At 40.1% G+C, this 23,633-nt stretch overlaps 1 protein-coding gene across 2 annotated transcripts in view; it reads right to left on the bottom strand.

Annotated features, from left to right (window-relative positions):
• Positions 1-491: 491 nt before the first annotated feature.
• Positions 492-23,633, bottom strand: part of GABRB2 (gamma-aminobutyric acid type A receptor subunit beta2) — a 198,863-nt gene continuing 175,721 nt past the window's right edge. For both annotated transcript variants that reach the window (XM_059699115.1, XM_059699116.1), the window contains one exon: positions 492-6,574. In XM_059699115.1, coding sequence (XP_059555098.1) covers positions 6,227-6,574 — 348 coding nt within the window. In that variant the 3' untranslated portion in view covers positions 492-6,226. The remainder of the gene's footprint in view (positions 6,575-23,633) is intronic.

The raw sequence follows: 23,633 nt of genomic DNA on the forward strand, positions 1-23,633 counted from the left end.
TATTGTGCTAAGAACTTCTTACGGGTTATTTCATTTCATCTTCACAATAGCCATTTGAAGGATGTACAATTACAATTGTATCTTTGCTTTACAGATAAGAAAACTGAGATTAAGTAGCTGCATAATCATCTATAATAATAAAAGCATAATATGCTAATTAGACTGGATGACCTTCTGGACAAAGCCGGGGCTGTGAGGGAAGCCCAGGTCTCAGGTGCCTGCCAGTGGCAGGAGGGAAGCCCGGGTCCTGGGTGCCAGAGGGAAGCTGGTGCCCACAGCCAGGGGAAGGAAGGCCATTTTTGCACAAATTTCATGCATCAGGCCTCTAGGATACCTAATATATGATAGATCAGAGCTCAAATTCAAGTCTGCCCAACAGCTGGTCCCAAGTTCTGAAGCTCCTCCTTACTCTTCACAAAAGCCTTCCTTCCTTAACCTAACTCATACTAATAGAGAATAAAATTTCTGAACCCAATGAAACCACACACACACATCCTTTCAAGTTTTATTTATATTTTTTAGTTCAAGAATTACACACTAGCCAACATTATTATATATTTACATGCTGAAACTGACTGTAATAAGTTTAAATTCAAGAAAATAATTCTTATGTGCTACTCATTTATAATCCTCATTTGTTACTATCTCATGTATCCCAGAGATGTTAGTAGTCCTGTTTTTAGAAAGACATGAAAAATAGATGTGATGATATCCACTTGTGGTTTGCATTTCCTAGCCATTGGAAAATCTGCATTATGTGCATATTAAGAAAGGCTACAAGGTAAATAGTAAGGCGATAGACACTACATTGTGAAGGAACTAGAATATCACTTTTTATAAAAGGACAATTCAGAACTGCGCAGGGACAATATTCATAACAAAACTATTTAAACACCCATGCAAATAAAAATTAAAAAAATGTTATGGAACTTAAATTATTTGCAACTTTGAATTATGTTAAAAAGGAGTGTGGGTGAACACAAATTACTGAACCTCAAAGGGAAAAACAGTGCAAGGACACACACATGGGCATCGACTTAGTGGACATGAGACAGGAGAGAGACATTTGCTTTTGAAAGTTAAAAAACACAAAGTTTTGTTTTTCATCATTTTGGATCATAGTTGTCACAAAAGAACTTCTCAAAGCAAATTAATATCTGCTATCACAATTTTGCGCAAATTAATATCTGATGTCACAATTTTGCGCAAAATATCTATAGAAATGTTTTACTTCCCTATTCAAATAACAACAGATATTTAAGAGTACTGCTGCTTTTATGTATTTTTTCTTAAGTGATTTCTTTAGGGTAATATCTTAATTAGCATTATGTTGGCTCTTTACTATTTTTGACAATGTTCCTAGTGTACTTGGAAAATTGTGTTCATACCTTTGGTGTAAAGCAGTGTCTTTTTTTTATTTTCCCTCATTTTTCATTTTTTCTTTCCTTTTTTGTTTTTTAATAACTGGAGTCTTTGGTTGAAAGAAAGGATACTATCTAAGGACAAAATGCTATTATTAAAAAAAAAGGTCTTCTAGGATGTATTGTGTGTAACAAATTTCTGAAGCAGTTATGCATCATAAGCAATTTTATTTCCTGTAGTGCTGTCAATAGAAACTTTTACTCTTTGAAAATTGACATGTAAGTTACAACCTTTGGTTTCTTGAATTCTGACACATAAAAACCCTTTCAAGTAAATGATGATGATTTCTGCTTTTCCCAATTGCCATTTCTAAGGCTCTCTCTTGGTTTGTTACATTCACTACATGAATACTGTGTGTTTCCCATAGAGGGAGTAAAAGTGGGAGTGAGTGGGCAAAGGAAAGAATATTGTGTTTGAATGTGTGGGTAGATGCATGTGTGTGTGTGAGCAAGTGTGTGTGTGTAGATGTGTGTGACTGAGAGTGTGTATGTGTAGATATGTATGAGTCTATGAGTGAGTGTGTGCAGGTGTGTGTGAGTGAGCATGTGTGTGTGTTATCAAACTGAAATCCTTCTATCTGGGATCCCAAACCATTTATGCAAAAAGGATGTTTCAATTACTCTGTTGGGGCACTGCAGTAACTGTACTTAGTAAAAAAGAAATAAAAATTGAGAAAAAAATGACATAATTATTTGTATCTATTGACTATTGATTTACAGCATATTTAATTATTTACAGTCTATTATAACACATCAACATAAGCCATAAACAGAATTCTCACACTGCCTTACCATAAAATACAAATTAGAAGTTAAAAATATTTAAGAAATCCGTTTTAATATTTACACACACTCAGCGAAAGTTATGGTTGCTCACATTACGTAGACTCTGTACACTTAGCAAAATGGCATGATTGCTACAGTTGAGATATTTTCCCTAACCAACATGGTGAGGTTTAGTTATTTTTTTTCCTCCTCCTGGAAGGATTTTTAAAAATCATTTTCTGTTTTCTTAAGACATTTTTGTTTTTAAATGACCAATGGATAATGTTATTTGTTTCCTTGAAAAAGAGCAAGTAGACAAGCAATGCGAGAGCTAGTGACTTTCCAATGTTCTGAGGTACAGCACTATTGTAGTGTCGGATTGTGCAATGGTTCCTAAGAACAGTAGGCATTATTTGCTGATAGAGAAATGCTCAGTACCCTGTATCACTTGTTTCAATATGTGGATTTGTGTTGCCAAGTTAAAAGCACTCATACACTGGTTGAATGAAGGAAATAAAAGATATTAGCTTATTCCTTTTGTTTTCCAATGTATGAATGCATATATATGCATGTATATTTATATGGATCTCTCTATATACATATATACATGTACACTGTTGTATGACCTGTTGTTTGTTGATTGCTTGGTTGTTTTTGTTGTTGAGTATGAAGTTAATCATAAGACTGGAACACAGTTATCTATAGAAAATGAAAATTGGGTGAGTTGCCAATTTAATGCAGGTCTGGCTTAAAATAAGCATGATTCATTTCTCCTTTATGCTTTCTACTGAAATTTCTCTATGTGTTGTGCTTTTTTAAGCTGACAGATATCTTTGTTGTTACTAAAGCTACAATGTAAAGTCTTTTGGTTCATAAACTATTATTATTATTATTTTATTTATTTTTTTTAACCGAGCACTGCTTTTGAAGAAATGAGAAGAGGAAATGTCTAGACAGCACTGCTTATCTTATGTCTTTCCCGTTAGTAAAACTGTAGTGGAAAGAACTGTAACATTCCCTATGCAAACACATGATGTTGTTGCATGAGTTTTCAGTTCTGAAAATGCATTTCATACCTACTAGCAGTCATGTACAATATGTATATATATACAGATTGAGATCAAAGATTTCATTTCGACTGTGAATTTTAGAGTCAGAATTCGCCTATGAATATCACAAAGATGAAAAAACACCTTAATCGCTGGCTATCTGGCTGTTTTATAATTTAAAAAAACCTGTACATAAATGTATAAGCTGATAGTAATAGCATATCAGAATTGCCAAAACACACTTTCGTGGTCCCTAATTTTAACCACTGGATATCAAGCTGACTGGTCTTTGTGGACTTGTAAGATCTAACACCCTTCCCCGACCCCCTCCTCTCAAACCAATTCAACCACAGTAAACATATAGTTGAAGAATAAATTTTATATCTACCATTTGTTACCTCTGGGCAAGATGAGTCAGTTGTTTCTAACTACGTGGTTATTGAATGCCAACATATGGATTCTGCTCTAGGGCATCTGTTCCAGTTTCCATCTTTTCTCCTTTTCCAGTTTCTGCTTATCACTGGGGGTAGAAATGAATCCCTGGTTATATGCTTTTGACGCTCATGCTGAGAGGTTGCTTCTCTCCACTCTGACCTAGATTACTCTGTTGACTTCTTCAGATATCAAATATTTGTTACGTGACAATACCAAGGATTTTTATGGCTTTTACAATAATTACAAATAAGAGCCCACTTCTTGACTTGGGCTCAGGGTTGTCTCTAGAAAAACCATTCCAGAATGGCATGTTGGAGTTGTGCACCTGAGTTATTAATATACTCCTTCCTGATATATGCTATTCAGACTAACCCCTGGTGACAAGGGGCAGGCACTTTTATTAGTGTGGTGCCCCCAGATTGCTGCCTACGTGGAAGTGTGTCCCTGGAGAAGCTTAAAGAATCTCTACTCTGAGCCCATGGGCGGAAGCTTGGATGGATTCTGCCCACAGATCATACTCAGAGGTGTTCAAGTGTATAATCAAGAAATAAGGGCCACAGTCCCTGATACAGGTGGGGAGAAAAATACCATCTAATCTTGAGCCAAATTCAGAAGGCTAAGTACTAAACTTTTTTTCCTTCTTCTTGTCAGATACTTGAAATAGAAGGACAATAGGACCTACCCTATTCCAAGCAGCTAAATCATCAGGGGGGAAAAGCATAATATTTATCCACAGTCAGATAATGATCTTGGCTATTATGCAAAATTAGGAAATGTTACTCTGAAAAGAAGTGGTTTTTGTTTTTTAAATACATAGCAAAGTCATGCTCCAAAGAGAAGTTCAATCAAATCAAACTTTACGGAAAATTAAGCAGTTCACTATTTTCTCAATGAAAAAAGCAACACATAAACCTCACATGAATAGAAATAAAAATATATTAGCTTACTCTTCTTACTGCCCAACATATGAATGCATTTGTCTAATTGGTATAGAACGAAGTACAATGACAATTTAAAAATGGAATAAAACAATACATCGTGCCTACCTGATTATCAGTTAGACATTTTTCTGCAGTATCAACTGAGGTCCATATCCTTCATCAGTTAATGTGGCTTTGTTATCCTATTTTCCACTCTTATCATATTTTCCTTGACTGAGGAGATTGCAACATACACAATGAAAGCAACCTTAAAAAAATAAAACCTAATAAACCCACAAACTAGCTCTACTGGTGCACATAATCTTTGAAGTATTGTTTGCTATGAAAAATAGCAAGGTGAATTTCATTGCACATAAGGAAATAGAGTTCACTCAATCTCTCCAAAGCCTTACTGCTTCTGTCTCCTAAGAATATAATCAGAATTTCAGAAGCAAGAAAGCTGGAAAGGAACATTAATTCTTTAAATAAGTGAACAAATCCCTCTTTGGAAATACCCTATTAAAGTCAGAAATGAACTTATAGGGAAAAATGTTGCAGAGACAGCTGATGTAGTGTGAGAATAGCAACCTGGTTGCACTTTATATTCACATATTTGATAACTCTCAACCTAACCTGCATCTAAGATGATGCTAATTTGGCTAACTTTTCTCTTTTGTGGGTGTCTTTTAATTAAATAAACTATATAAGCCTGTATAGGCATGCTTTCGAAAGCTTGTGAAGTTGGAACAAAAAAAATCTCTCTTTCTACCTTTGCCACTGACCATAATATGTATAAACCAGAAGCTGTGTGGATTGATAAGGGTCATGATACTTGCTTGCTTCAATTTTGTTCCAACAGTCATTTCTGGATTTCCCACTCTGCTCTGGGTTTTTAACTCTTCTTTTAACCACCTAGGGAATAGAGTTTTAGAAAAGTTTCTTTGGTCATCGTGCATGATAACGTTTAGAATTCTCCTGGGCTCTACATGCCAAAATGGAAGACGTCATAGTTGATTCCCAGTGCTCAAGCAATCTGAAACTGACCAACTTGGCTTCCTGAATCTCTGTCTTGACTCCCCACATCTTGTTTGAACTACATGAGAACCTTCTAGAATCCAGTGGGAATTTTCATCCCAGGGCACCATTATCGCCTTAATAAGATGGGCAGAGACCATCTTCTGTAAGCATGTTCGCATGACATTGAGGATAATGTTTCCTAAGCATGGTGTCCTCTCAGCAGCATGCCACCCTTAGGAAGGAAGATGGGAATACCTGGATATGACTTCTCAGAGACATGACTGATAGTGCTATCGAGCCTTCTAAGAATACCTTCTAAATAAATTCCCCTCCGTGTCGGTTGCGCACTAAGCAGATGAAGTGGAACACTCAGACTCAGTCTTGCCAGCATGTGTACAAATCACTTGCATTTTAACGGCAAAATCACAAGGCCCTTAGTGTACTCATTACTTAGCAGAAGCAACCCAAATGGTATGAAATGGACCACAGGATAGGCCAGCAACTAAGGTATTTTAGCATCACTTTTGTCCCGGATTGATGTGTTCTCCAAGTCCTACGTCAGGCTGTACAACTGGTTTGAGGAGGCGTCTAGTCCTTGCTTCCCGAGGGAGGCTATGTTTTAGTTCACATAGTAAAGCCAATAGACGACGTTGAAGAAGGAAAAAACCACTGGGAAGAAAATGCGGGACCACCGGTCTATGGCATTCACATCAGTCAAGTCGGGGATGGTGATTTTCAGCTGGGAGGCGCGTCTCCGCAGGCGGCTTTTCTTCTGCGCCACGTGTCGTTCCAGGGCGTTTCGGCCAAAAGTATGCCTGGGCAGCCCGGCTTTCCGATACTGGATGTTGGCCGCGTCGTAAGCCAGCATTGTGCTCCTGGGGTCGCCAAGTCCCATCACAGCCTCAGATGTGGCCATTTCATTTTTTATCTCTAGAGTGCTCAGTAAGATGTTCTCGTGGGGGTCCATCTGCAAGAGAGAAGAACCAAATGAGACAATCAAGACAAGAAGCCTTTTAGATGCTCATTATTGAAGGGCATTACGATATATAGTTTAGGTAGTACAGTTGGCCCTTGAACAACATGGGTTCTAAATGTATGGGCCCTCTTATATATGGATTTTTTTTCAGTCAATACCAATACTGTTTTCAATCTGAGGTTGAGAGTCTGTAGATGTAGAGGGTCAACTGCATGCATTGATGTATATGTCATTTTATAGGGAACTTGAGCATCTTCCCATTTAGGTATCTGCAGGAGGTCCTGGAACAAATCCCCTGTAGTTACTAAGAGACAAGTTAAGTTTTGGGGGAATCCAAAGTTAGACATGGACTTTTAACTGTGCAAGGGTGGGTCCCCTAACCCCGCTGTTGTTCAAGGGTCAACTTGGTATTATCACAGATGTTAAGAGAACTGGCTTTGTGGTTACATTATCTAAAGTTGAATTGTGGTCCTGCCATCATAAGCCATGTGAATTTCAGCTTCTTCATCTATCAAACGATATGGTAATCTAACCCTAGAAGATTGCTATAACGGTGTCATGATATAATAGACTATTGCTAGTACAATTTTCCCTATTTCTACTTAGGAGATACAGAGACATAGAAGGCATGATACCTTTTAAATAATTTATAGTCTTGAAAATGATACATAAAATATTAAGCTGTACTAGATATAAAATACTATTAGGGGATTAATTACTAAATTTCAGCGCTCATGCTAGTAGCCTAATTACAGATGAATTCATGATAAAACTAAAACTAAAAACAGTAGGTAATATTTATTAAGCATTATTTTTGTGTAACTTCATTTAATTGATGCTTAACACCCACACTTACAAGATGTCCACCTTAAATTTGTAGTGTCGATATGAATAAGGTAAAGGAAGAATTTTGAACAATATAAATGCAGGCAACCTGTGACTTGTCAAAATGCAATAGAACTCAGAATAAGAAACTTGAAAAAAGATAGCTGGGCAGACTGTGGGTGGTGGGGTGGTGAATGGGTGAGGGGTGAGGGACTGACTTGAGAGGGAAAGGAAGGAGGCAGGATTCGAGAAGAGAGTCAGCCAAGAGTTGGGTGTACTGAGTTGAATTCTGGGCCCACGGAGTAGAATTAAGGTGGCTGTGCTGACAGGGTGATCCTTTTCTCTCTGGGATGATTTCTTATTGACCACGCTAAAAGTAAAGAATGAATACTGACAGCATGGTTCCCAAAGATTGAGTGATTTATAATGTTTTTTAAAGAAGGGACAATTTGTGTCTTATTTTTAAGAGGCCCAATAGCTATAGATAATAAAACCTAGCCACAACACGTTATTCTTAATAGCAGGTTATATTTATTTTGGTGGAGAATCAGGATATACCAACTTCCAGTAAAATTTTTGAAATTACAAAATAAAAGAAAAATGGCCAATGATAGGAACTGATGATATATGGAAGCAAGGAATATAACCAAAACACTTAATTGGAAGATATAATGCTCTGAGCTTCATTAATTATGCAGAAGGCAAAAAGAATGTTGCTGAGATTATATATTATCAATTAGCTTTCAAATGTGGTTTAATGACCCTGCATTATAAATTCAAATCTGAACTCCTTTGAGAAATAGAGGCTATAAAACATGTGGGAACATAATAATTGAGCAATTAATCTCTGCCCACTGATCAGATATTCTCTATGTTTGGTTTATGGTAGTATTTGGCTGAGTGGAAATGTTAAACAAATATATTCTTAAGAATAATTTTAAAAGTTTATAAGATTTGGAAATTAAGCCCAATAAATGTTGAAACACTCGGTCAAGAAAAGGCCGGGTAATAGCTTTAATGATGGGTTTGATGGCCCTTCAGAGGAAAGGAATATTTAAAGTTGCCTACTGTGTATCAGTCCTTTGCAGAAAGTCTCACTGAATGATCAAAACCATCCTTTGGGAAGAAATTTTTTCTAGGTTATAAGTGAAGTCATTCACCAAATTGCCCAAAGTCCTAAATGGTAGAGCTGGAACCCAAACCTTGATCATCAGGGCCCAAAGCTTGGGGGGGAGATGACTGGGACTTTCCAAATTCAAGGAGGTGAGGCTGATGGGAACGGGAACCCTCTACCCCTTGTTATTTCAGATCGCTCTCTTTCTGTTATGCTCTGGGCTATTAACTGTTATTTTAACTACCTAAGAAATAGCCACTTGGTAAAATCTCCCTTGTCTACTATGCATGATGATATTGGGAAACTCTCCCTCTCTAAGCAGCAGGATATATGCTTTTTTGCTGGGCAACTGTTAATAAGACCATTTATGAATATATACCAGACATGACTGGGGAAAAATATAAATTGATAATAATAATCATAATAAAATAATAGGATCAGTGGAGTATTATTAAGGGAAGTTTAGTAATGTTCTAAGTTTAGAACAAATGATTCCTGAATAATTTGTATAATTTTGGTGAGTTTGTTTCATTCTCTATGAAATTCAAAATTTGACAGATGAGATAATTCTGAAGGTATATTTATTTTTTTCATTCACAATCCCAGTACTGGATTAGAATCACAATCTTCAAGGGAGGTATAAGACCACAAGATTTTTGCCTGGTGAATTTTCCTTATCCATCATTCCTCTGTTACCCCACACATTTTTTAAGTGACTGGTAATTATACATTGAATGGAACTAAAAGGCACACTTTTTCTTAATTAAATCTAAAAGAAATTTGATGCAGCAGGCTGAATGCTTAAATATATGTGATTTTGACCACTATTTAGTGATGTTTAAAAATCTGGATTTAAATGTCCTTCAGGTAGGCCTGTATTTTTCAGTCTAGTTCACTACAGGGACAACTTTTTTCCTACTTTCCATTACATCATCTCCACAGCCTGATTGGGTCATATGAATTCATGTAAGCAAGTTCTATTTTGAATACTTCTTTGCCCCCACTGTAGTGGTCAGTGTTAGGGATACACAGCAACAGGGGATAGTCCCTGTCCACGTTTGCCATCACAAGGGAACGAGGGTTCTGTGAGGTCATAGCAACAGGATGTAAGCTGGTGAAGGGAGTCAGCAAAAACTTCCCTAAATCCACCTAGATTTTCTGCATGAAGGACACCAGGGCTCAGGGTGAGCCAGGATTAGAGCCGGCTCTCACTCTGAAGTCAGTATTCTTTCCACTCTGCTTGTGGAGGTTAGAAAGGCAGGGACCCAAAGAAGGACCAGAAAGAGCTGGCGCATCCACTCACTGGACAGCTCATGCTATTGAATATCCTCACACAGCTGATCCTGTATTAATCATGACCTTTAGAAAGACTGTATCTTCTGGGGTCCTTCAGAGAGGAGAAACCTTACTCCTCCCTTTCTGCTTCTAAGATCTACCTCTAAAAACTTTGCTATCACTAGAACAATAACCTGAAACCTCACCAAGCTCATGTGATTCACCCACTAAGCCAAGCGATTTTTTGCGGGCGTCTGAAGCAGAGTATCTTTCTCTTGTACTGACTAATAAAGTAGGGTCATGCAGGTCACTGGTCTATAATGAATGAATTCATTAATTCAATCCCTTAATAGGGAATCATTTTACTAAGGAAACCTTGAGACATGTACTAATGTGCTCTACCCACGTGAATTTAAAAATCAAAAATCAAAACAACATGAGGCTGTTCATATCTGAGAGCCACCGGTGTCCACTTCATAGGGGCCTCACCCTAGAGTGAAAATATTTACTAGAAAGAGTTGAAGGTTTGAATTTGCAAAGATAAATTTAAATGACTGCTTTGCCACTTAATTAGCTTCTAGCTATCCATGAATTTCTGGGGTTTGATGGAAAGGATTGTTTATGAAATGCTAATAGTACTAACTCCATCCTCATAATATGTTGTGATATTTCAAGACCTTTATGATAGCATTATAGAAACAAACAAACAAAAAAGAGTGAAAATCATCTCAGCTCTTTTTTATTCTACTGGCTTTTCTTAAAAATGACCACCTTCTTGCAGCTACCTGGGTATTGCAACAGAGTTCACCTATATTTACATTCTAGTTCTAAACTCCACATTTGCTGACTTTTTCTCCATTTATTTTGGGGGAGGGATTCGAAAAGTCAAAGTTGGTGGCCTTCTCTTGCTCTCCTAGAATCCCCATGTTATATTGTGGTTGAGTGAACGTTCGTTCACCTCTTAGAATACTGAGTGCACACTAGGTAGTTGCCGAGTGTTTTCCTTTGGAAAGAATGCTCTGGATATTCCCAGGTGGTTAACAGTTCACTGCCTTAACATTTCAAGTAACTCAGGTCACAATGTCATTTTATGGGAGAGAAGAGAAGATTTCCCACCCACACACTAGTGATAGTAAGGGGGAATTGCAGAGTTAAGATTTCTTGGATTTTTGCAGTTTCTCACACTTCTACTAAGAAATTATCTGGGGCTTACAAATCCTGTTGTTGTAATTATTTGCCATTTATATTTGTTACTAGAGGCCCAGTGCATGAAATTCGTGCACAGGTTGAGTCCCTAGTGGCTGCCGGCTGCTGGCCGGGGCCTCCCTTCCCCTGGTTTGCCAGCGGGCCCCACCCCCTGGTTGAACTCCCAGTTGAACTCCCCATTAAGGGGATAATTTGCATATTAGGCTTTTATTATATTTGTTATAGTAACACTGCCATTAGCATCAGTTATTTTATCTTTATTACAAACAGTGTGTACAAGCTTAAAAGTATAGTGGTCCCTCAGTGTCCAAGGGGAATTGGTTCTAGAAGCCCTTCCCCCTCAGATACCAAAATTCATGGATACTCAAGTCCTTTATATAACATGATATAGTATTTGCATGTCATCTATGCACATCCTCCCTTGTACTTTAAATCATCTCTAGATTACTTATAATACCTAATACAGTGTAAATGCTATGTAAGTAGTTGTTGTACTGCATTTTGGGTAGGGAATAATGACAAGGAAAAAAAGTCTTTCCATGTGCAATACAGATGCAACCACCATAGGCCTAACCACATAGTACACGTCAGCATTTCAAGAAGAGCCACCTTGTGAAATAAGAGGTTCTATTTTAAACAGGCTCCCACAATACCTAAAGTCTTTACCTCTAGGCTGTGGGAACTCACAGGGTAAACCAGTAAGCATTCACCTTCTTTTGAGCAGAGGCTATATTGGGCTCTGAAGCCAAGTTAAAAGCAGACAGGGTTAAAGGCAAGGTCACTAAGCACTGTGATCGTGGGCAAGAAATTTTAACCTTTCTGAGCCTTAGTTTTTTCAACTGTCAAATTGGTATAACAGTAACTTTGGTTATTGTAGAACAAGCATATCAAACTCAAAGGCTAACACGGCATGCAGCCCGCATGCCTCGAGTTTGTCATGCCTGTTGTAGAGGTAAGCAGGCGAAGGAACTGAACTTGTGCTATATCAGGATCAGGAGAGGGCTGGGATGGTAACCCAGTTCTCCACTTAAACTGCTGTGGATGTGGTGACAGAGGGCGACACAGCAGTTGGTCAGTCACTCTTAGGAAACATGAATGCTTCTCCTTGCTGCAGCCTGGTGGCAGGGAGCTTCCTACAGATTCTAGGCTGTGTGACTCCTCTGGTTGCAGTCTCCCAGGAAAGTATCTAAAGCTGACACCTCATTATTCACATGCCTAAGAAAAGACAGTGAGTAACGTTTCTTCCTGATGCTTCATTCCGGGGCCTTGCTTGGTTCTTTATGCTTGTAGTGGGCAGAGGCAAGAAGTAACTCAAAATGTTCCATTCTGTTATTTGCCTACAGGATGAGTTAAAGTTTAAGAATGGAGAGTTTGCACCCATCAGTAAACTAGCTTTTCAGATTTATTTCCCGCTTCACTTACTTAGGGGAACTCTGTCTCTCTTTCTCCAAATTAAATGCATCTATAAAGAAAGTTTCATTATCATGATAATGATAATATGAAATTACATTTCATAGATGAATTCCGGTGTGGATAAGAACAGCTATAGAGTTAATTAAGTCTTGAAGACAAGATTTTGGAATCAGCTTTAAATTCTAGCTGCTCTACTGATTAGCTGGGTGACCTGGGGCAAGTTCCACAGCTAGCCCAGCCTCAGTTTCCTCATCTTTAAAATGAGGTTACATAGCCTCTTTTTCTTTACAATGAAGCTACATTATATGCAGGTTTGTTTTAAGATTAAGACAAGTTATTCAAGGAGCCTACCATCACGTCTGGCATACAATTAGGTGCATGACAGAAGGTAAGAGTTGCTATGATAGTCACTGACTTCTATGGGCAGCTGAGACTGACTCTTTACATTTTCCAGGTAGTCCCTTGCAGGGGGTGTTGTAGTTAAACCTATCCCACCCACTGCAACAACAGTAGAGACTGACCCTCTTCCAGATGTGGACCTGACATTGGCATTTCCCCTCGCCTTGCCTTGGATTGGTTCAGAGGTGGGAGGCTTAAGTCAACTCAGCCAATGAAAAGAAAGCAAAGGTTTGTTGGAGGCCTTTGGATTGAAAAACTCCCCACTTCTCCTTCTGAATATGAACGAGGAAACACAAAGCCTCATTGCTCCTGGCAGCCATCTCATCTCAGAACAAGGAACCACCGACAAGACTTTGGCTGGCTGGCTTGAGAGAGCCCCCACCCATGACTCTGCTCTGTACAGTACAGGTGGGTGGGAAATCAGAAGGACCTCTGATTTCCTGTAAAACAATTCAAAACAGCCATTTTTAATGGTCTCAGATAAAATTCAACCTATGACAATGATAACGTCAAGTATAATTTATAATTTTAAAAATACAATTTTTCTTTTCAAAATCAATAATCTTTAGTGAAAGTTTAATGTTATCTTGCAGCAATTTTCATGAAAATGTCCTCCATTTATTTAAGTCACTTATGATTTGTCAAATGGCTTTCATATCCTTTGTCTCAGGATCAGAATGAATTAGAAAGAGCAGGCATATACTTCCTCATCTCAGAGAAATTCTTTCCCCAAAGTTGCAGGACTTTTCAGAGGCTGACCTAGGCTCGGTGTCCTGGCTTTTTGAATCCAAATTGGACTCTGTGGCTGGTTCTGCCGATTAAAAAACTGAAGAAAGCTGCTTTAAAACAGCTTCACATGCAGTCAGTGATAAAAATGTGCAGCCAGAGAGAGAAACCTAGGTTTACACGGCAGCTTTCATTAGTCCCAACTCTACCTCTAGCTAGCTTACATAATCCTGAGCAAACCGCTGGTATTTCTAGGTTCTAGTATCTGAACATAAAAATGAAACATCATACAAAAAATTGTTAACCATGTATGGTGGTGTATGTTAACTGGATTTATCCTGGTGACCATTTTGTAATATATACTAATATCATCATAACATTGTACATCTGAAACTAGAATTATGTTATATTATACCTCAAGAAACCCCACAAAACTAAGGAACTAACAAAATGTTGTAAAAAAAAATAAAAGGTAATTAAAAACAACAACAAAAAGAGAATATTTTCAAGTAAAGTTTCCTATTCTTAAGCCTGTGATAGGCATTGTGAATTGACCCCCTGGACCCAGTCAACTACAGAATTCGCGGTATAGTTAGTGGTCAAGGCAACCACTAGTCATTCTGAGTTGGTACTCGAGGTGCAACTCACCGAGGTGCTCCCTGGGTGACATCCATGTGTTCGGTGTGGAGGTCAACTCAGCAGCTTTGGCATCACCAAGGAGTTGTTACTATCTCAAGCCTCACCCTAGACCAGTGGTTCTCAACCTTCCTAATGCCGTGACCCTTTAATACAGTTCCTCATGTTGTGGTGACCCCCAACCATAAAATTATTTTCGGTACTACTTCATAACTGTAATTTTGCTACTGTTATGAATCGTAATGTAAATATCTGATATGCAGGATGTATTTTCATTGTTACAAATTGAACATAATTAAAGCACAGTGATTAATCACAAAAACGATATGTAATTTATATATGTGTTTTCTGATGGTCTTAGGCGACCCCTGTGAAAGGGTCGTTCGACCCCCAGGTTGAGAACCGCTGCCCTAGACCCACTGAATAAAGGTTCCATTGACAAGATACCTAGATAGTTTTCACACACATTCAAGATTGAGAAGCATTGGCTTAAATGATCTCTGAGATCTTTTGATGTTTTAAAAGTCGACTGTAAAATTTTTTTTAAAAAAGGAATTTTCAATGAACATTGGGTAGCTCTCCAAGTGTGCTAAATAAAATCTCCATCCTCCATGTAATAAAGGGGTGGAGGAGTTAATTGGTCATTTCTTGTGCTCCCCTTTTGAAATGCTGAATTATTCCCAACCAGGGTAACCAGCTAAACCCTCAGGGAGACTGAGCTGGAGCAGCAACCATAAAATCTACCTCGGCCAGGGATCCCTTGTGCAGCTGTGGGCTGATGGCTTCTGTGCATTTAGCCAATTACACGGTGAATTACCCAAACGAGAACATGCCAAATGCACCATCCACTCTCACAGCCCAACTCTCGTTAGGAGAACTCCTGTTAATCTGACACAGCCTTGTCAAACATCTGTCCGCTCCATTTTGACACTAACTCTGAGGTCAGCAGATGGCGGGAAGGGAAAGTGACTGCACGTTACAAAGTACAGGCTGCAGGCTGAGTTAGGGAAAGAAGAACATTATGAAGTTAGGAAGACAGGAAAGGACAGCAAACCCAACTGCTGATCGGATGCTCTGTTGAAGAATAAAACATCAGCTAGATTCTGTGTAAAATACTGAAAATCCTCTCTCTCTGACAGAAAAGAAAGATCTGGGCTTAAATTCCCAGTTGGCTCCTTGCTCCTGTTTCTGAGATGGAATGCACCTCTTGCTGTGTGAAGCTTTTCCTAAACATGCGTCTGGAGGGAACATCTCCCTCCTCGGAAACTCAGCAGCACGTGCCATCTGTGCTGTATGCTCTTCCTTCTGATGATCTAATACTGTTTAAGAGAGTATTCCAGGGGCAGCAGATGGACAGAGAGGGACAGTGCTTCTGAACTTAGAAACAATTCCTAAGTAACAGGAAAAGGCAGAGTTCTGTCCTTGTGGTCCCTTCCATGGTAGACATCAACTTCAGGGTTACGGTTTATCTAATGCTAACTACCTGACAAGTACTGTCTACGTCCTGCCTCCTGCAATCCTTGAGACCATCTGTTGAGGGTTGAACTATAAGGCCCATTTCACAAAGGAAGAAACTGAGGCTCAGAGAGCTTTCCTTTGCTCACATGGCTGATAAGTACAGTCATGGGGCTTGAACTCCGGGTTGTCTCAAATGCAAAATCAAGTAGGACTGACTAAGCGAGCTCTGCCTGTGCTCTTAACCAGTGAGCTGGTCTTCAGGAGCAGAAATCTGGTAAATACTTGCTTAGTGATCAACCCATTGGTGATGCTCTTTCCAAATCTGCATCCCTGGTGAGAAAAGCCCAGTGTTATCCCGCAGTGGAGCTAAGTGAGGCTGAAGGACTCTCCTAGGGATGAAGCCAGTGACTACAGCTTCAGGGGCCAACATTCTCAACTGCTGAACTAAAGCAACCCGATCCCGGCCGAGGAAACCTGCGATGCTGCGGGAATTAGTGTTCACTGTTGAGGGTTCCTTCTCGCAGGGCACCCGCAGGGTGGCACCTGGGGTTGGCAGGCTTGTCCTCCAGGACTGACTCAGAGCTGCTCACTCCCCTCTGGCCAGTCACAGCAGGTGTCCTCAGTGGAGGAACTGGCTATGGTGCCCTTGAGGCTAATCTAGCTTCCAGAAATTTCTGTAGCAGCAGTTACAAGTGTTGAGAGGCAGAGACAGCTTGTTTATTGCTGAGGGAGATTTCAAAATTATGTCTGGGTCCACTTTTATGGTTCCCCGGGTGCCCTTCGCCAAAATGAAACAAGCATCAAATATCCTGCAAACCTCTTCTCAGCAGAGGCCATAAAAAATTCCTAATTTCTCTAGGAACGCCAGGATGCTGGAGGTGCTGTGCTTGTTGTTTTACAAAATAATTGATCATTCTTGGAAAGATGGGGAATAAAAATTCAATGCCAGTCTTTGATTCCCAAAGCTGCCCATGGAACACGCAGTTTTCTTTTGGACTTTATACTTCTTGAGAGTTCAGAATCTTTGCAGTTTTCTCAGGAATCACTGTGTTCATGATACTAGGGCTGCTACTAAATTGAATAGAAGCTGAGATTTTATCAACTGCAAAATACACCATCAACTTATTGGCAGATATTTATAAAGAAGAAAAGATATTAAATGTTTATCGTATATGTAAGTATTACATTAACATCAGAAGCATTACAAGTAGGTGAATCATTGTCTTAAAATTGAACCCTAGGACACATTTCTCCCGAGAGACTATGTTAGCAACCCACTGCAAAGTGGGTTTGAACCCAGACCTGATGTAACCACATGCTGTGTGAGTGGTGATGTATTTGAAATGCTGGAATGGAACTGAGCATCCGAAGGGGCAAAGTATTGCTGTGTGCTTTGCAAAACCACAAAGAAATCAAATGAACAAAATAAACTGGTGGATAAAATAGAATCAGAGGCATGGAAACATGAAACAGACTGATGAATCTCAGAGGGAAAGGGGAGGGGGAGAGATTAACCAAAGAACTTGAACGCATATATGCATTACCTATGGACACAGACAGTAGGGTGGTGAAGGCCTGGGGTGGGGTGGGAACCAGGTGAAGGGGCTCAATGGGGGAAAAAGCAGGACATCTGTAATACTCTCAACAATAAAGATTAAAAAAATAATAAAAACCACAAAGTGTGACATATAAACTTTCTCTACTGCTTACTAAGTTTGTATAGTGGTGGCCTGGATATTCTGATAATAAATATATTTTCCAAATGTAATTTCTTGGTTGTGATTCTCATTCTAGGAGGTATAGCATGTTTCTGCCTTCTTGCCAGACAGGAGGCAGCAGGTCCACTGCATGGGAGGGCCTCCAAGAGAAACTGACCAGGTGGTGACCCAGGGCAGTCAGGCAGCTTCCAGGGCTGGTCCTGCAAGTGGGTCTCATGAAGACTTCATGGATGATCCATTTTCTCATCTATGAAATGGGGATTATATTTACTGTCAGGACCTAAAACAGGCCGCCCAAATTATGCGTATTGGCATATTGATGATTTTGAATTAAAGTTGCTTAAGAAACAGCCTGTGCAAGAAGAAAACCCTGACCTCTCTTTCCCACAAAATGCAGGAGATAAGCGAGTCTCCCATGTGATGGGTGCCCTGGTTACTCCTGAGGGCTGAAAGACACCTTCTCTCACAATTGAAAGAATCCAGTTCAGAAAAGCCCATCTAAACAAGCCTTGTACAACCTTCACTATTTTACTACCCAAGCCAGGACCTTGCTTAGATTCCTTCCTAATGGGTATTAACTCTCTGTCCTGTCAATTTCCTCAGAAATGTATTGTTTCATTGTCTCAAAAGTATAAAAAAGTGCCTGGTTTGATCGTTTCTTTGAGTCTCAATTGATGATCTGAGATATTGTGAGTGTCCCATGTGCATGTATTATTTTTTTCCCCCTGTTACTCTAGGTCTCCTATAAATTTTATTTTAGCCCAGCCAGAAGAACTAAAGGAGGGTAAATGGGAGGAATTCTTCCCCTCCCCAACACTCCCTTTTATCTGGTGATCTGAGATAATTAAATGAGGTATCACAGGAAACAATGTAAAAACTATAAGTGTTACTACACCAGGGCCCAATATTATCATAATCTAATGGGCCTGTCAGCTTGGTTATTTATTGCTTACTTTACAGTTTACTATTTAATTTCTCTTCTAATATTGACAATGTAAGAAGTATACGTTTTTGGATGAGCCATTTTTAGAGTAAGAGTTGGGTCCAAAGTACTTTTAAGTGTCCTTGACCCAGGAAATTATTTGATAGTATTTCTCATTATAGACTTTTCCCCATATTTTCCAAAAGAAAACTTGTTAAAAAATTGTTCCTAATCACAGAGTAGGATATATGCTCTGTGCAAGTGTTTGTAAATTTTAAATTAATGAGAAAATTTGCATATAGTAGAAATAAATTATAGTACGTTTAATAGATATGAGGCTATGGAACTAACACATTTCAGGAAGGATGATTCAGTAGACGTTCAATGATGCTTAAGGTGGAGATGACAAGACGCGTGGAATTGTCTGATGTTAAAAATATGGCTTATGAAGTGTCAGAGCTGAGACTTGAATCCTGAGTCTCCTGAGTTTCAATCTACTGCACTGAGTTAGAGAGTATTAGTTTTCCATGGGGACTATACCTGCAGGAGCCATGCGCAGTGTTGTTATAGGGATGTCCCACCTTGGAAAAGAATATGGGGTCTCTGTCCAACTGTGTCGCTGGAATCTTGTCTCTGGTGACAACTTCAGTACGAAAGCTGAACAGCATGGGCTTGACTGCTCCCAGGGAAGAGCAGTTACTGTCAGTCCAGATCACCCCTTCCTCCTGCCCCCTAACTTCCTCCTTCCCTCCTCCTCCCTTCTTTCAGACAATAATAATTATAAGAATCCTATATAATAAAACCCTAATATGCAAATTGACCCAACAGCAGAATGACCCGTAGAACAACTGGTTGCTATGATGCGCACTGACCACCAAGGTCGTTATGACCCTCAATTCAGGAGCTGCCCGCAGGCCCCGAACAGCGGTGGTGGCAGGGGGCGGGGCCAGCAAGCAGGCAGTGCCAAGTCACCAGCCAAGGTGGGTGCCAGCGGTGCCCCACCCCCCAATTGCCCCGCAGGTCTCCCTGCAGAGGGAGGCAACTGGTGGCAGTGGTGGGAAGCAGGGCCGGCGAGTGGGCTGCACCAGGCCAGCCAAGGCAGGTGCGAGCAGGAGCCCCAATCGTCCCACTGGTCACCTCACAGATCAGTCCTGATCACTGGCCAGGCCTAGGGACCCTACCCATGCACAGATTTCATGCACTGGGCCTCTAGTATAATAGAAGCAATAACTATTAGAAATGAGCATGAGCTATTTATATGTAATTATCTTGGGTTATTCTAGTTCAGTGATACATGAAGAAATGGGAAAAGTAAGACATGTTTGTGTGTGGTTTGTATGTGTAAGAGTGTGGAAAGTATAGTGAGATATAGTAAGTGTGTGTGTGTATGTGTGTGTGTGTGTGTGTGTGTGTGTAAGAGAGAGAGAGAGAGAGAGAGAGAGAGAGAGAGAGAGAGAGAGAGAGAAAGAAGTCACTAGAAAATCAGGTGAGAATATGTATACACATACCAGTTTCTTAAATCTTAAACTTTACATAATATATACTCATCTTAACAGTTCAAACACTACAGAAAAATGTGAAGTAAAAAACAGAAGTGCTTCTACCATCCCATTCTCCTATACTGGGAACACAGGTTTTAAAAAATAGTGCAATAATGCTTGTGCTACTGGTTTTACCCTTGGAAAATATACAGTTGACCATTATCTTGCACCAACATATTGGTGTTTCAAGATGGATTAAATAGAAAGCATGAAACAATAAATTGGGTATACAAAAAACAACTTTCAGAAAAATTTAGAAGACCATATGCTTATCTTGGAGTTTCAAGAGGAATTTTTATCCATTACAGAAGACACAAATTACAAAAGCACAAACAAGTAGAGAATATAAAAATAAAAACTTGTATGACATAAATGATAGCTTAGAAAATTGTCTGCAATGCACATGTGAACAAAGGGTTCATATGTCTATTATACTTACAACTCTTGAAACTGACAACAAAGAAAATGGGATAAAAATAAGAATAAGCAATTCAAAGGGAAGTCAAATCCAATAGCATATGAAAAGATACTCCCTTGTTTAAGAAATGTGAGAAATACAAGCAAAAATAACATTATAAACATCATAGATTGCAAAGAGGAATCAATACTGCTGAAGGGAAAGTGCGAGAGAGAAGCTATTCATATAGATGTATACATAGATGTAATAGATGTATCAAAATAATTACCAGATAGCATTGGTGTCTCTTTCTTCAGGGAAAGGTAGGATTTACATGGCTTTTACTTTTTTATATTTTTTAATATGTAAATAAAAATAACCCTGTGCTTTAAAGATGTAACTGGAAAGGACGCACCCCCTCACCCCCTCCAATTAGGCTAATTGTGGAAAGAAAAGTTTTACCTGTTGAGAATGGTAAGGAAAAAGAAATATACAAATCAAATCTCTTTATAAGGTTAAATATATTATTACTCTCTTCTGAAATGACATTGTGATTATACTGTTATTTGCTTTTAGTATTCTCTGGATTCAACTTGGTAGATTTATTTAAGGATTTTTTTTTTCCTTCCGTGATATTTGTTAGTGAAGTGAACCCAGTTTCCTTCATGTACTTCTGTTCTTTTACATTTGGCTTTGGCATCTTTTTTATATTATGCTACTTTCCAGAATCATTTGGAAGTTTTCCTATTTCTGTTACGATCTGCAAGAATTAAAATAGCACTGGAAGTATTTGCTTTTTACTGCTGGACTTGATTTATTGGTGAAACCTTCTAGGCCAGCGATTTACAATCTCATGGCACACATAAACCAATTACTAAAATTCTGTGGCACACCAAAAATTATTTTTTTTGCTGATCTGACAAAAAATAGGTATAATTTTGATTTATTCACACCAGACAGCTGTTGTTGTGTTGGCTGTTGGTGTTTTTTTTATTTGACACTCCAGGGAAAAAGAGGTCAGTACCCCTGACTAAGTAGTAAGGTATTGTATGTTTTAAAAATTCTTGGGGCACACCAGTGTGCAGTGGCACACCCATCGAAAATTGTCCATATGGCCTTTTCATGAGGGTGTTAACATTTTTCTGTTTTTTTTTTTTTTTAGTTTTATCTTTGGTAATTGGTCTGTTTTTATTTTTTTTCCTATGGTCATTTTTGGTAATTTATATTTTCAAAGAATGTCATGTATTTTATCCACATTTACTAAGATCCCTGCATCATTTTCTTTTAATGTCACCTTCCTATATAATAATAATTATTATTTTACACTTTTTTGCTTTGGTGTATCCATATTGGCTCCCTCTTTGTTACTTTAATAAGTTTTTTTCTTGATCATTTATTTCCCTATTTTACTCAGCTTTCTTTGTAAAGAACTGATATATTTCTACATTATTTTGTTTTGATTTTCTCATTTGATATTAATACTTTCTTCTGCTTTTAGATATTTTGTTGCTCATTTTTAAACTTTTTGAATTATGCATTTAATTCATTTAAAAAATTATTTGCTACAAAGGTATTTGAAGCTACAACTTTCTCACTGTTAACTATTTCAACCCCATTCCTTAGAATTATTTAACATTTTAAATAGCTATTATTTTCTAAATGTTCTTCAATTTAATTTTTATTGTATCTTTGACACATAAGTTGTATAAGAATGAGTTTATAAATTAATAAACTTTATTCAATATACTACTTACCTAATGTTTCTGTCATTTTATCTTTTTTATTTCTTATCATTTTGATTTATTTAGAGGCTATTTTAATGTGAAGTTTATTAATTACATATGACTTATTAATTAATATCTTTATTTTGGATAGCAATTTTTATAAAATACTAGAGGCCTGGTGCACAAAAATTTGTGCACTTGGGGGGAGAGGGGGGTCCCTCAGCCCAGCCTGTGCCCTCTTGCAGTCTGGGACCTCTTGGGAGATAATGACCTGCTGGCTTAGGCCTGCTCCCGGGTGGCAGAGGACAGGCCCAATCCCTAGGTGCAGCCCCTGGTCGGGCTCAGAGCAGGGCTGATTGGGGAGTTGGGGCACCGGCCCCTGTCATGCACAGAGCAGGGCGGATCAGGAGGTTGCGGCACCACCCCCTGTAATGCTCAGGGTAGGGCCGATTTGGGGGTTGGGGCACCGCCCCGTCACACTCAAGGCAGGGTTGATGGGGAGGTTGCGGCACCACCCCCTGTCACGCACAGAGCAGGACCCATCAGGGGGGTTGGGGCTCTGTACCCTGTCATGCACAGAGCAGGGCCAATCAGGGGGTTGGGGCACTGCCCCCTGTCATGCACAGAACAGGGCTGATCAGGGGGTTGAGGAGCTCACCCCTGTCACTCACAGAGTAGGGCTATAGGGGAGTTGGGGGACCGCCCCCTGTCACACTCAGGGCAGGGCAGATCAGGGGGTTGGGGCGCCACCCTCTATCACCCACAGAGCAGGGCCGATCAGGGGGTTGGGGTGCCGCCACTGTCACACTCAGGGCAGGGCCGATGGGGAGGTTATGGCTCTACCCTATCACACACAGAGCAGGGCCTGTGGGGGGGGGTTGGGGCGCCACACCCTGCCACACACAGAGCAGGGCTGATCAGGGGGTTGAGGCGCTGCACCCTGTCACACACAGAGCTGCAGGGCAATCAGGGGGTTGGGGAGCTCCCCCCTATCAGGCACAGAGCAGGGCTGATCAGGGGGTTGGGGCGCCTTCCCCTGTCACGAACAGAGCAGGGCGGATAGGGAGGTTGTGGCCCCGCCCCCTGTCACACACAGAGCTGCAGGGCGATCAGGGGGTTTGGGCGCTGCCCCCTGTCACGCTGATCCCGGTGCCGGGAGGCCTCTCGGCTCTGCTGATCCCGGTGCTGGGAGGCATATTACCCTTTTACTATATAGGATAGAGGCCTGGTGCACGGGTGGGGCTGGCTGGTTTGCCCTGAAGGGTGTCCTGGATCAGGGTGGGGGTCCCCACTGGGGTGCCTGGCCAGCCTGGGTGAGGGGATGATGGCTGTTTGCAGCTGGTCACACACCCTTCAGGGTGGGGGTCCCCACTGGGGTGCCTGGCCAGCCTGGGTGAGGGGATGATGGCTGTTTGCAGCTGGTCACACACCCTTCAGGGTGGGGGTCCCCACTGGGGTGCCTGGCCAGTCTGCGTGAGGGGCTGAGGGCTGTTTTCAGGCCAGCTGAAGCTCCCAACTGCTCCTTTTTTTCTTTTTCTTTTTATTCTGGGCCAGCTTTAGCTCTGGCTCCAGCTCTGAGGCTTCTGCTGCTGAAAGAAGGTATCTGGTTTGTTTCGGTTCTATAAGTGAATCAGTGTATAACTCCAGCTCTGAGATCCCGGGCGGATGATAGCAGGCTTCTGGGGTTTTGTTTAGC

Source organism: Myotis daubentonii, chromosome 5, assembly GCF_963259705.1.
Source record: "Myotis daubentonii chromosome 5, mMyoDau2.1, whole genome shotgun sequence".
In the NCBI taxonomy this organism is placed as follows: Eukaryota; Metazoa; Chordata; class Mammalia; order Chiroptera; family Vespertilionidae; genus Myotis; species Myotis daubentonii.